This window comes from Nannobrachium achirus (assembly GCF_963921795.1).
Source record: "Nannobrachium achirus genome assembly, chromosome: 1".
NCBI classification, from domain to species: Eukaryota; Metazoa; Chordata; class Actinopteri; order Myctophiformes; family Myctophidae; genus Nannobrachium; species Nannobrachium achirus.
Genome location: NC_137810.1, coordinates 39997833 through 40011888, shown reverse-complemented (window position 1 = coordinate 40011888; position 14056 = coordinate 39997833). Strand labels below are relative to the sequence as shown.

At 40.7% G+C, this 14056-nt stretch overlaps 1 protein-coding gene across 1 annotated transcript; it reads left to right on the top strand.

The window, feature by feature from the left end:
- LOC308282421 (PI-PLC X domain-containing protein 1-like) lies at window positions 1–12255 on the top strand. Its single transcript, XM_080722766.1, has 6 exons — window positions 1–189; window positions 3814–3950; window positions 5964–6092; window positions 6269–6424; window positions 8894–9077; window positions 11856–12255. The coding sequence occupies exons 1-6, from the start codon at window positions 96–98 to the stop codon at window positions 12101–12103; spliced, it is 948 nt and encodes a 315-aa protein (XP_080578892.1). The 5' UTR covers window positions 1–95; the 3' UTR covers window positions 12104–12255.
- The last annotated feature ends 1801 nt before the right edge of the window (window positions 12256–14056 follow it).

The following is a 14056-nucleotide window of genomic DNA, read 5'->3' as shown; positions in this document are numbered from 1 at the left end:
AACAGTAAAGATCCAGATCCTACATCCATAGAAACCAGTTTAGCCTCGATGTTTAAACTATAACCCTCGCTGGAATTAACGCATATGCAACTCCAATGGATTATCATACGAATCAAAACAATGAAGAATGGATGACAAGTTTACCTGAGGAGCTGTGGGATATCCCCTTAATACACCTCTCTATACCTGGTAAATATGCACAGCCTTATTAACACTAATTGTCTTTTTCCAAAGTTGTACTTCATGTAGAACCTCACCCTCCGCTGCATACTGTTGTGCTCCGAGATGAGGTCCTATGGAGTTATCCCCGGGCTGGGGTAGAATGCCTCCACGGTGAGGTAGAAAACACTTTTCCCGAAATTGTATCCAAAAAGTAAAGGTAGTTCCACGCTCCCCGACTATGGTTTTCCATCCCACGGCACATAAAATATGTGCTACGGCATGAAACAACCGCTTAAATCACTAGTTTGTAATGTTTTCCCATTCAACCGGAACTCCCCCGACGGCAGTTGCCAGTGCTGCTTCTTATTCTGCTACAATGGGAAGGATGCATTACTGGCACCCGCCGCCGGGGGCTTTTCCGAATTTAATGAGATTTAAGCGATTTAAACCGTTTTCCGTTTTATGTACCGTTTAGTTTGCAGCTAATTTAGTTTGTTACCAGCTAATCTCCGGCGTCGTAGGCCGGGGCGCGGCAAAACTGTGCACACTCCCTGGATGCCAATTCAGAACCTCTGCCCCACATTTCTCACATGGCCTTGTTCTAGCACCACCATGAGGCCGATGTTTGCAAAACACATTTCTGTACACTAGGCCTACTCCCACAGATTTTGTACACAAATCATGCAAATCGTAGGCAGTATCTCTACTAGGGCTGCGAATCTTTGGGTATATCCCACGATTCGATTCAGAATCGATTCTTGGGGTCACGATTCTATTTATTTTTTCTCAATTCTTTCAAATCCAAACGATTCGATTTAGAAACGATTATTTTCCGATTTAAAAACGATTCTCTATTCAAAACGATTTTCTATTCAATTCATAAGCTATCATGCAGGATCTACTCCAGTCTGCTGGCATGAAAGCAGACTAGCAGAGTACATGTATCTAGCTTTTATAATTGTAAAGGTTTTATTAACTTATTGCAATAATGGAAACACACAAAGGTAAATCCAAGACAACATGTCTGTTTTATTCATGCTTGCACACGTTCTTTTAACTTGTACTAACACAACATAATATCTAATAAAAAAATCGTAATAAAAAGAAAATCATAAAATGAAATAAATTATATTTAATAAAAATATTTTTTGGAAAATGAGAATCGATTCTGAATCTTACCATGTTAGAAACGCGATTCGAATTCGAACCGATTTCTTCCTGCACCCCTAATCTCTACTAGCCTCGTACCCGCCCTCTTCCGGAAACCATTTCTGGAGAACGGAAGTTGGTCGTTTACTAGGCTAAATCTCTACAGTCATGTGATCAACATGGATCTGTCCGATTTCCCATATTCCATCCTGCTTGGCTACAATTGGCTCCCAAAGTTTGCAGGATTGCTCCGTTTTGAACAAAATACCTCAAATCATGAACACAGCGTGAAATCTTGGTAAAATTGGCCATGCACGTTCCCACTAGGCAGAGGAAGAAATGCCACTTCAAATTTCTCAAATCAGCCTCATGGTGGCGCTATAACAGGCCAATTTGTGTTCAATTTGTTTCCACCGATCATTGTGGAAAACTTTGTATGCGCACTCACTAGAGGAGTAAAAAACCTTTGTCAATTTTTTTACAAAATGCCTCAAATCATGAACGCAGCTTGCGATTTCCATAAAATTTGCCACACATATTCCCACTTGGTCAAGGAACAAAAGCCAAGTGCACCCTTTCCACAATGGCCCGTTATAGCGCCACCAGCAGGTAGACTTTTGCAAAACAAATTTTTGGAACACAATGCCTCAAGTCATGCATGCAGCGTCCGATTGCTGTGAAAGGCGAGGAAGACATGCCATCCTTTTCACATTGGCCTATCAAAGCGCCACCAGGACGCCTGACCTGGCAGAGACCTGTGCTCGGAAGAGCACTGTTTCTAGTTGGTGAATGTTCCCCCCTGAATAGGGATGCTGGGGGTTCACAAAGTATGAAGTTATTTTCAATCTTTCGTAACTATTCTCTCAAATTTTCCTCGTGACACAGTTTGAGAACCACTGATCCAGTGTACTTCTAAGTTTGTACAGCCTAAACTACTAAATGGATCAGATCTATTGTTCCAAGGCATCAAGTGGTTAATTTAGGTGGCTATGGCTCAGGAGGTAGAGCAGGTCGTCCAATGATCCATGGGTCGGCGGATTCATAAGAAAATACTGTTCATTAGTTTAGGAAAAAGCACAAAGAACAGAAAGAAAGGGGAAAGGAGAAAGTTACAGTTATGTCATCTCTTTATAAGTAATATGCATGTAATTAAATATACTGACTCACTTTACTCTCATCATCTTTAATAAGATCAATACCAATATAATTACAAACATTACAAAATAAAAGTACGTTATCGGGAATAATTGTATCTGTCGGTTTAATCTGTCCACTATAGCTGTTCATGTCAATGTGCGGGTTTGTCCATAATGTGTTCAAATATCAGAAATGTCCGTGTGTTTGAATCACTATGTTTACTTATTTACAGTATATCCATAATACATTTTTCCTTTTAAAAACCTGCACCATCCACACATTTCACAGATTTTCTTTTTTTTTGCTAAATAGTTACTGTATCGATTTTAAATCACATCGTATCGTATCGTCATGAATGAACCAATATCGTCCATATATGGTATTGTCAAGTTCAACCATGTATCATGATGCATATCGTAGTTAAAATGTATCGTTACACCCCCAAGTTATAGTAGTATTGTTTATACCGGTACTAGTGGTTGTAGTATTCATAGTAACAAATAATATTTTAGCACTTCTTAAAATCCGTCAGTTCTTACCTCAGTAGGGAATGTAGCTGTCTGTCTGTCTGTCTGTCTGTCTGTCTGTCTGTCTGTCTGTCTGTCTGTCTGTCTTGTACTGTAGTCAGTCTGCCAGGTCAAATGATCTGTCCGTCTATTACCGTAATTGATCTATTATTGATTGATATTTGTCTCTTGGTTAGTTTCTTGTGTCAGTGTCACTCTCTTTGACTGACGAGTGAGTCTCAGTCTGAGAAAAGGACTGAGTGACTGAACAAGGAAATGACCTGACCGCAGGAATGTCACACACACACACACACACACACACACACACACACACACACACACACACACACACACACACACACACACACACACACACACACACACACACACACACAAATAGTGGATCTACAAGCTTGTGACAGTCTAAAGGCCAAAGCGCACCAATGCAACTAGTCGCAACTCCTTGTAACAAAACTGTTACAAGTCCATGTCACACCAATGCAACTCCTTGCAACTGCCTTTGGGGTTAATGGTTGCGAGCAGTTGCATGTTTTAAGGAGTTGCATTGGTGTGGACTGGCGTTTAGTCAAATGGAAGGAGCTGTGTAGTTAGTTGTGTACATTGTCCTCAAGCAAGCAGTGTGTGTGTATAGGGCACAGGCTGCCCTGTGACAGTAGGGTTGGGATCCAGAACCCCAGGAACCAGATCCAACATTGAGGAAAGTACTATTTTGTTTGCTTGAGTACAGAACTGGAGTACATGTACTTAGTTACTTTCCATCACTGTGCAAACCTCATGAAACGTAATGACATGAATATATATATTCTTTTCTTTATTTTTTATCTGTTGTTCACATTAGGAAGCCATGATGCCATGAGCTACTGTTTGGATATCAACTCTCCCCTGGTCAGGTCTGAGTCGGACACCTTGCGGTTAATGGATGGCATGTTTCATTGTCTCACCAGACCGGTCATATTCAGATGGGCTACAACCCAGGTACATGTGGTGGCTCTCAAATGTCTTCATGTTAAGGACCCCCAACTTGATATCGTTGCTGTCGGGCAGGAACCTCTTTGTGTTTTTCCGTTAAAGAATGTTCTACTTGATCATGCTACTGCATCACACAAACGTATCAAAAATAGCAGATCCACAAGCTCAAAGCGTGGTGCAAAGCGAGGCGTTTTGAGCTTGTTGATCTGCTACTTTTGGTTATTTTTGAATTTGAAGCCTGAAATGTAAACCATTTTGGTTTCCACCCAACAGAGGATATGTACAGTATGTGGCCGTGGACCCCTATCTGAAAATATTTTGTGCCAGGGGGAAGGGTCCCCCATAAGAGCAGATCAAATCATAAAAATGATCACAGATTTAAAAAAAAATAATCAAATAGCCAAAGTATGAAATAGGGTGGTTAAACAGATTTTGATGCTATACTGTTATTAACTCATTTTGCTGGGGACCCTCTGGGACCCCCTCACAGACTCCTGAGGGTCCCCGGCCGTCCCCGAACCCCACTCTGAGAACCACTGCAGTATGACATAAAGGTACAACTATGACTTCTGGGAAACTATCAACGTTTCATCCTACCAGGAAGAGAAATTAATTCCCCTGGTGTTACAGGTCTAACTAGTTCCTTAAATGACAATAAACCATGATGACAGACAGATGGAACAGCTGTACTAGACCATACTGATATGCTGTAAGTTGGGTTATAGGCCGAATACACACATTATAAAATACACAGACATGCACATTAACACCCTAAAGGTCTTTGCACACTGCTGCGTTTTTCGGGCCGAATATCGGAGTGAATTTCGGAGCGCGTGAATAAAAAAATCAACCTCACGTTATGTCAATCACGTTTGCACACTGCCGCCGGTTTCGTATTTATTTTCAGACCAGGGTTGATTTTATCCGATTTTCGCAGTGTCGCCACGGAGTGCCTTGCTCTCTCTCTCTTTCCTCTCTCTCTCCCTGGCCTCTGGATTTCGGATTTCCAAAACGCAACGAAAACACGCAGTGCAGTGTGCAACCAGCTTAACTCAGTAATCGCAATAAAGAAAATACAAACGCATAGTAACAACAGGCTCTGTGCATACTGTAGTCCTGGATTTTCAAAAGATGGCATACATTTTGCCTGTTACAAATAGCTTAGTGTGATTGGCTCGTTAAGAGTTTGGCAGTGTTTTTCAAAAAATGTTTCATATCAAGGTCCATTATTTATTCGGAATTTGAGCCACAGACCACCATTTGATGAAATTTTGTCCAGAATTCCATGCTGTATTGATGTGGTACCATAGGAGAGATAACAGGCAAATGTTTGTGAATACCTTTGGTCTTTTGGTTCATTTTACACTCTCAAGAGTTAATCTATAAAGGATCCATTCGTGGCTCAGATAGAGCAGGTCATCCAATGGTCCGTGGGTTAGCGGTTAGAATCCTGGCTCCTCCTGTCCACATGTCGAAGTGTCCTTGGGCAAGAGACTGAACCCCACATTGCCTCCAATGAGTCGGTTGGTGTTAGCTTGCCACCATTGGTGTGTGAATGTGGGAAGTGAGGACGCTGGCGTCGACTGTTCGCCGCTTCACTTCCCAATGTACTGTATGAATGAATGGACCATTGTAAAGCGCATTGAGTTCTTAACTTGGTTAGAAAAGCGCTATAAAAATGCCATCCATTTGGTTACCAATTCTCCATTTAGCTGGGGACCATCTGGAAACCCATCAAGGACCACTGGTTACGCATTATGGCAACATACTCCCATAACTTAGTGTACACATGGAACTGGAGTTATATACAGTAGACCCCTAAGGGTCCTACTAGAACCCCCTGGAGGACCCCACTTTGAGAATCAGTGCTATAAGCACAATAATGGAACAATTAACGTGGGTGCAGCCCCGACACAACAATATGCAGCTGAAACCTATTTCTTATCCTTTACTTTGTATAAGAAATTCATGACCCAAGACCCATATTGATGGCTTATAAATGGTTCTCTTCTCGTTCAGGATAAAAGCATTGTGGAGCAGCTCTCAATGGGAATCCGCTACTTCGACCTTCGTATCGCACAGAAACCTGAAGAGTCATCCAGCTACCTCTACTTCACACATGTCATCTACACATACCTAACAGTTCTGGTGAGTACAGGGACTTTAGACATTAGGGCTGCAACTATTGATAACTATTACTCTATCGATTACATTATCGGTCCATAAAAAATATCATTATTGATTTTAACTTGTTCCTTCCAGGTTGTATTTACATGAACTGTCCAAAATACACATGTTGTATTGTATTTGTCGTGTCTTTGTAGGAAACCCTGACATCAGTGGTGTCATGGCTGGACTCTCACCCAAAGGAGATTGTTATTCTGGCCTGCAGCCATTTTGAGGGACTGAGCGACCAGCTCCACGAATCCTTCATTTGGGCTCTGAAGAAACTCTTTGGCTCCAAACTCTGTCCACGTAAAGTGAGTTTCATCCTTGTCAAAGTCTTATTTGACAGCTTTCATTTATCTTTTTAGATGGAATAGTTCTCCTTGCAAAAAATAGCTGATCTATAAGCTCACAACACGTCACAAGCTTGTAGATCCACTATCTTTGGTGAATGTTCCCTTCAGAATAGCGATGCTGGGGTTCAAGTGTTTAAAAGTATTTATTGTGTTTAAGTAAATTATTTTCAATCTGTTGTAATGGAAACTACTATTTTCTCAAGTTTCCCCCGTTTCACATATTTACGTAGCGTAATATGTGAGGTTCTATAAAGTAACTAATGTAATTCAGGGGTGACCTGATGAAAAGTTGATTGAGAGGGGTGACCTGAGACAAGAATATTTGAGAACCATTGCTCTAGACTTTTCTCCCTCCTGTTTCACAAGCTGTGGACTAAACTCGCCTCAGTCAGAACTAGGGATGGGACAATAATTGCTATTATCGTTTATCGTGATAAAAAAAAAACACAATAATCGTATTGTGGAGATTTAAATTTATTGTGAAATTATCCTCTGTCATGCACTGGGATCAATTCAATTTTTTATTTTTCCGAGCTGCATATCCAGTACCATTTAAACTCTCTATAATTCTTAAAACGGACCTGGGAATAACGTACTTGATACAGTCTTTTTTTTCACTCTCTACCAAATGTCTTTGCCAAAAATAGACAATCTATAAGCTCAGAACGTGTTGCATTGCGACACGTTGTGAGCTTGTAGATCTGCTATTATTGGCAAACGTTCCGCCCCAGAATAGCTGGATGTTGGGGATATTTTGATTCACGATCATAGCGTAAATAGCTATTTTTTTTTGGTCACAATAATCGTCCCATTCCTAGTCAGAACTGCAGAAGCACCTATTCAGCTGCAGTCAGAAAACACACCTCTTCAGACTCCACCTCACCCCACTCTCCTCCTTGTGGTCTGTCTTTATTCTGGACTATGTTTTGATAGATGCTTGTTATACTATGCAGCTATACAGTATGTTGGTTACTTCAACATTTATCTTGTGTTTTGTTTGTTACTTAGATGATAACATTTTCATCTACGGCGTCCCTAAATTACATTGTTACTTTGTAGCACCTTTTGTCATATTAACCGTACGTGTATAAATCTCACAGAGCTTGTAGATCTGCTATTTCTGGTGAAGAGACTTGGTGTACTGTAGACTGAAAAAGAACGCACCAAGCACAGTTTAACTCAGGTACATTTTAATAGTGGTTAAAATGAAGTGACATTTATAAATTCCAAATATCATCAAAGTATTCTGAGGCACCCCTGGACTTGCGTTAAGCCACCCAAGGGTGCCACCATGAAGCAGTTTCTTTTTTAAACTTTGCCTTTATTGATGATTGCACAATACAGAAAGTACAAAGACAATAATAAAACAAAACACACAAAGACAGAGAAGAAATATCAGGAAAAGTGGCTACAGACACACGCACAGCCACTCAGACTCTATGGAGCGGTTTACCACCGCTCAAAAACAATAATAATAACATTGGGGTTTACATTTTTTTCACCTTCATATCAGCAGCTCACCCCTTTTGAATCTATACATCCATTTTCCCATCTTTTATTAAAAAGTTCTTCTTTGTATATTGTCCATTGTCCTCCATTGTATATAGTCAGGAGTAATGTCCTTGAGCCAGTTCTTAGTAATTGCTTTTTTTGCAGCGATCAGTGGGATCTTAACTAAATATTTGTCCCCCGCTTGTACAGATTCCTCTATGAGACCCATATATAATACTAGGCATGAATTAGGTATTTCGTATCCCAATACTTCACAAATAACCGAGTGTATGAAAGGCCGGACCTTCTTACAATCCCAGAATATAATGTGTGTGATTGGGTTCGTAGTGGCCACATTTTCTACAGAACATTTGTTGTGTTTTAGTTTGTTCACTCTTAATTTGGGGTGTGATGAAATATCGAATTTGATATTTCCATGCAAATTCCATCCATCCTATTGATTGGGTTGTTGTCTGATGTATTTGCCACATGTCGTTCCACACTTCCTCAGGGATGTCCACACTCAGCTCTTTTTCCCATTGCAATGTGTGATGTTTACCTGGCATCCTAGTTTCTTTGTAACATTAAACAGTGTTCTACTTTGGACCATTTGCCATGCTGTTTGTTGCCTAGGGTTCATTCCATGTACTCTGATCTTACATAAGTGGCTCTGCATGAGAGCATCCGCTGAGTGCCTGCATTTTTAATTGCAGCATTCTTCAGACAGCATTCTGCTCTAGTGTGTCCTGGCTTTCTTTAAGTGCTGCTTCCTTAACTCAGTTTCACTTTTTCAGTGGCCATACAGGCTGAGTAATTTAGAGAGGACATAGGGGCATGGTGGCCATAGGGGCTACTTGTTCTTTTCTTTTCAAAACTGGCATTTGTGGTTTTGCCTTACAGCTCACAGATTGTCCCTCTCTCTCCTCCCTTCTTCAGGAAGCAGCGGTGACGTTGAGGACACTGTGGTCATGTGGTCATCAGGTGCTGCTGTCCTATGAAGACCAGGCAGTGCTCAGACACCAGGAGCTGTGGCCGGCCATCCCTTACTGGTGGGCAGACGAACCTACAGCCCACGGTGTCATCACATACCTGGAGCGCAAGAAAAACCTGGGACGACCAGGTACAGTAAAACACCTCACTGAAACACCTGGGAAGACCAGGGACCCGTTTCACAAAACCTAGATTGGGAATTAAACCTGGATTTATCAGCTAGCCTGTCTTAAATTATCCAGGAGCAGCAATGAATCAGTTTCATGAAAGCTGAGTTATCTTGGCCGATTAGCCTAGCTAGTTAACCTGGAAATGTTTAGCCATGACAACAGCTATAGACTAATAAACATTGAGGCGTGACTTTAGGCCACACAAACATTTTCAGTCGTGATATTTAAATTTTCTTTAATCCATGGATGGTGTTAAAACTGGGAACATTGACTGATTCATTGGTGGTTATGGTTAAATTATATTCCAGTGGCAGTCAAACTGACTCTGGCACTCACCAATCAACAAATAAAACTACACATATTGTAATAGTTTTGGTGAACAGCTTGTGAATTCTATGAGACACAGACAGCATTCACTTTAACTACATTTCCCTCTGTTGAATGGACTATTCCAAACGAAATAGCTGAGGACACGGTAGGTATTTCTCATCCCATGTCGGTATGCAGTGAACTGTGGAAGGTCCCCGCAAAGCTGTTTCCGGCTCTGTTTTTGGCTCCTTTGCTCCTGGATAAACGCCAGTTTCTTCTCAGCCGTGAATCCTACCAAACCGGCTGTGACGAAGGTCATTCTGCTACAAAGCTCCATCTGATTGGAATGATCTTACTCTTTCTCTTAGATCCATTTCATCCCTCAGTCGCTTCTAGACCTCCCTATATTCACACCTGGATTCAACTTGTATACAGTGGTGTAAAGTGACTAAGTACGTTTACTTAAGTACTGTTTTGGGGTATTTGTACTTTATTTGAGTATTTCCAATTTTCTGTACTTTTACTTCTACTCCTCAAGCTCTACAAGCTCACAACGCATTGTGAGCTTCTAGATCCACTATTTTCAAAGGATTTTTAGACATTTGAAAAACTTGTGAAATGGAACATTCCGCACATTTGGTACTTTAAGTACATTTTGACACCAATACTTTTGTACTTTTACTCAAGTACAATTCTGGACTTTTACTTGTAATGGAGTATTTCTACAATCCAGTATTGATACTTTTACTTAAGTAAAATATTTGAGTACTTTCCCCACCACTGAGGCACTGCTTGTATGTGTTTCTAAATTGACTGTACCTGTATTTGTACCTGTATTTGCAGGTCTAGAGCACAAGCTCACAATGCGTGGCAATTGTTTTGTTGGAAATTCTCACCTGTGACGACATGCCCAAAATAGGGACGGCAGATTGGAAATGGTAAAAAGGAAGAAAACCAGTACACACACACTGTTGGTTCTTCTTCAGTGGTTATTTTAGGGGGGTTGAGGTGCTACAGTATATACTATATATCAGTGGTTCTCGACCCTTTCAGGCCACAACCCATCCAAAATAATCATATTTGAGGCATTACATTTAGTTTGGAAAATAGACAATCTGCAAAACAGAAACACTTTACCACTTTACCACTTTACACCAAAACAGAAAACAGAAACATTATGCATTTATGCATCATAAGGACACACAGGATATTTTTATGATGTTACAGCACAGCTACACATAAAAACATACGGGGGGGGGGGGCTCATGCCTTATTTAGGAGGGAAACAGCCCCTGGGGAAAAAAACTGTTCAGGTGACGAGTGGTCTTGGTCTTAATGGCACGGAAGCGTCTTCCCGAGGGGGGTTTAAAAAAAAAAAGGCTGTTTGCAGGGTGAGAAGGGTCAGAGACCATCCTCCCTGCCCGCTTCCTGACCCTGGCATAATAGAGAGGATGCTCTCAATGGTGGCTCTATAAAATTGTGTCAAGACCAGACGGGGGACGTTGAGTTTCCTCAGCTGGGTTTGTGGGGGCAGGGGGGGCCCAGTTCAAATATCATTAATTTGGGGTGGGGTCACGGCCTGAAAAGGTTGAGAACCATATATATATAGCACCATAGTTTAGTGACTGTGTACTGTACAGCAGGGATACTCAAACTTCTGATCCTGTGGGCCACATTACAAAAATGTCAAGGGGCCACGGGCCAGTTGATGAAATGACATTACATTTATATTCTGTCAATGACACATAATCAAAGTAATTTGCTACATTTTCTCTATTTTTAATAATTCTGTGCAATTAGCATATTCCACACAAACAATAAAACAAACTAATGTACATGTGTCTGCTATTTGTCTGGGTTGTTGTTTATCTGTCTGCCTGCTAACAAGTGGGATAATATTAAAGATAGCACATCTCTCTTTCAATTGCTCCACAATGTTATTTATGACTTGGCCCACATTCAATACAAATGGCTTTTTACAGAAAATAAACTTGTGAAAATAGATAGTTATGGCTTAGGGAAATAAAATAAAATAAAATAAAATAAAATAAAATAAAAAAATCTACTTAAAATAGATTACCCAGACTGTTTAGCCACCAAATGGCTAGTGATGCAGTTAAGTAGAGCTACAGTACATCTCTCTTTCATTTGATTTGCATTAGGCCTACAATGTCGTTTTGGGTATACTAATTAGTTGGGCAGAGCCACTGGTAAAAATAAAATAATAAAATGGCGATATTTTTGCCATTATCTGTGGAACGGAAGGTCCAATCTGCTCAGTTTAAAGCTTGTTGGATGTGTGACTTTAAGGACATTAAGCTGATGGGCCAGTCAAAATTGCGCCGGCCCGCGGGCCAGAGTTTGAGTATCACTGCTGTACAGTATGTGATCTTGATCACTGTGTGCTAATTCCAAGTTATCTTTTCCAGAGGGGTTCTTTGTCTCAGGTCTGAACCTGACCGCTGAGAGGGGCTTCATGGCCGTCCACCCACAGGAGTCTCTGAGGACACTGACCACCACCCACTGGACGAGTCTGAGAGACTGGCTGCAACAGCAGACGCCTGGACCCCACCCCCACTGTCTCAACATCGTCGCCGGAGACTTTGTGGGACCCGTCCCATTCTGTCCTCTGGTCATTGCACTCAACAACAAACTGCTGAGGAAGAAGACTCTTTAGATCACTGTTTCCCAAACCATTGGGCCGGGACCCATTTGTGGGTCACGGAGATTTTTTTTTTTAATAAACAAATGTATACATTTTAAAACAAACAAACAAAGACATTCCATAAATAATTAAGAAGTATAGTGAAAATAGCCAATCTACAAGCTAGTAATGCGGCATGAAGCGACGCGTTGTGCACTTATAGATCTGCTATTTTCACTCGTTTGGGAACCACTGCTTTAGATACAAACAAGCACTTATACAGTACCCACTACCCAGGTACCTAACAGTAGCCGGAGGTCTGACCCCATTTTGCACATCAAACGCCCTTCAAATATACGCAAATAAATGCAAATTCTTTTAAACACCTGGGGTCCAAATCGATTTTGCGTATTAATTCGGGCTACTATTTGGAAATGATCCGTAGCACCAAAATCTGTTTAACCACTTTAATGCTATCTTAAACGTGGGCCAAAATAGCCGATCTACAAGCTCACAACGCGTCGCATTGTGTCGCATTGTGAGCTTGTAGATGGCCTGTTTTTGAATAAAAACAATGCAACATTATAAAAGTGACATAACTATTATGTATTGCTGTTGTGAAAAAAGGTAAATTAGTAGTAGTTCCAAAAATACTGTAGCTGCTATGTAGACTCTTTTTTCCCCCTAGGGGGAGGGGGCACTGACCTTTTTATACATTCACAGGGCCAGAGAGTGATCATTGTGACCATAATGTACCATTGATTTATGAGTCACAAGACGGCAAGAAAATAGTATCTGATCAGCTGGGTTTGACTTCCTTCTACAGAGAGGTCACGCACGCTGTAGTATGATCAAGTACGGGATTGATTTACGAAATTAACAAAAAGTTGGACTGTGGAGATAAGAGGTTTCTGTCCCGCGACAGCAACAGTATACTGTACTACATATGGTCACTGTCGGGTGGAAACCTTGTACATTATGTCCAAAATGTTTACTTTTCAGGAAATGAAAAAGAAATACAAACTAGAAAGGTGCAATTCTAGGAAATTGCAAGGGTGGTTGCACTGACGCGAGTCGCGAGGAATCCACTGGCAGTGATGTCAGTGAAGCATGACCAATCATGTTGCATTCAAAGGGACAGAAAAGGTCCATTGAACAGAACTCAATGGACTTTGGGGGTTTTGGGGTTACAGAAAAGGTTACCAAAAATAAAACATCCATTGAACTCAATGGACGTTTGGGGTTACAGTAAAGTTAACGGAGAACAGGTTTAATCTAGGTGACATAAATGCATTTCCAACGGAATGCAGTTAGTTGGTCACTCTTACTTTGGTGTGACACTCTTGTACGATGAAGTAGGGCATTATTTTACACCAAAAAAGTATATAGAGATGCAATGTTTATGTCGGACGATGCAACTTTTATATTATAACTATATCGTTACAACGTTGTAAACTTTGTATCAATATGACATCACTTGTCACCCTCCCTGTCCTTGTCCTTGTCATTCCTAATACCCAGAGCAATATATATTTCAGTGCATTATGTAATAAAGTTACAGTCAAAGATTGTTTACCAGAATATACATATGGCAAATATGTCATCCTGTTGGTTTACAATAATAGGCCTACACACAGTAACAAAGTAGCCTACAGTACTGTAAATTACTTTTCTCTTGTTCATCAACTAATCTCCTGAAACTGATGTGAATGTCTGACCCATGATTTATCCAACTTCCTGTATTAACTGGAAATGTGTTGTCTTGTCACTTGTCAAAAGTTGGTAAAGTGCAGATGTGCATTGAAAAATGTCTGTGGTCTCTTTGATTGGTGGTAGCCTTCAAACGCTGTGGTTCTATTTCATAATTCTATTTCATAAATGTATTTGCAAAGCTTCAGATATATTTAGTTGTCATGTTGACAAGGAATTAACCTTACTCTTCCACTCATTTGTAGAATGTTTATTCGTGAGTTTATTCATATGTTC

Coding starts and splice junctions, on each gene's coding strand:
- LOC308282421 (XM_080722766.1), top strand. CDS start 96: ATGGATTATCATACGAATCAAAACAATGAAGAATGGATGACAAGTTTA. Junction 190..3,813: donor AATACACCTCTCTATACCTG/GTAAATATGCAC, acceptor TGTTCACATTAG/GAAGCCATGATGCCATGAGC. Junction 9,078..11,855: donor GAAAAACCTGGGACGACCAG/GTACAGTAAAAC, acceptor TATCTTTTCCAG/AGGGGTTCTTTGTCTCAGGT.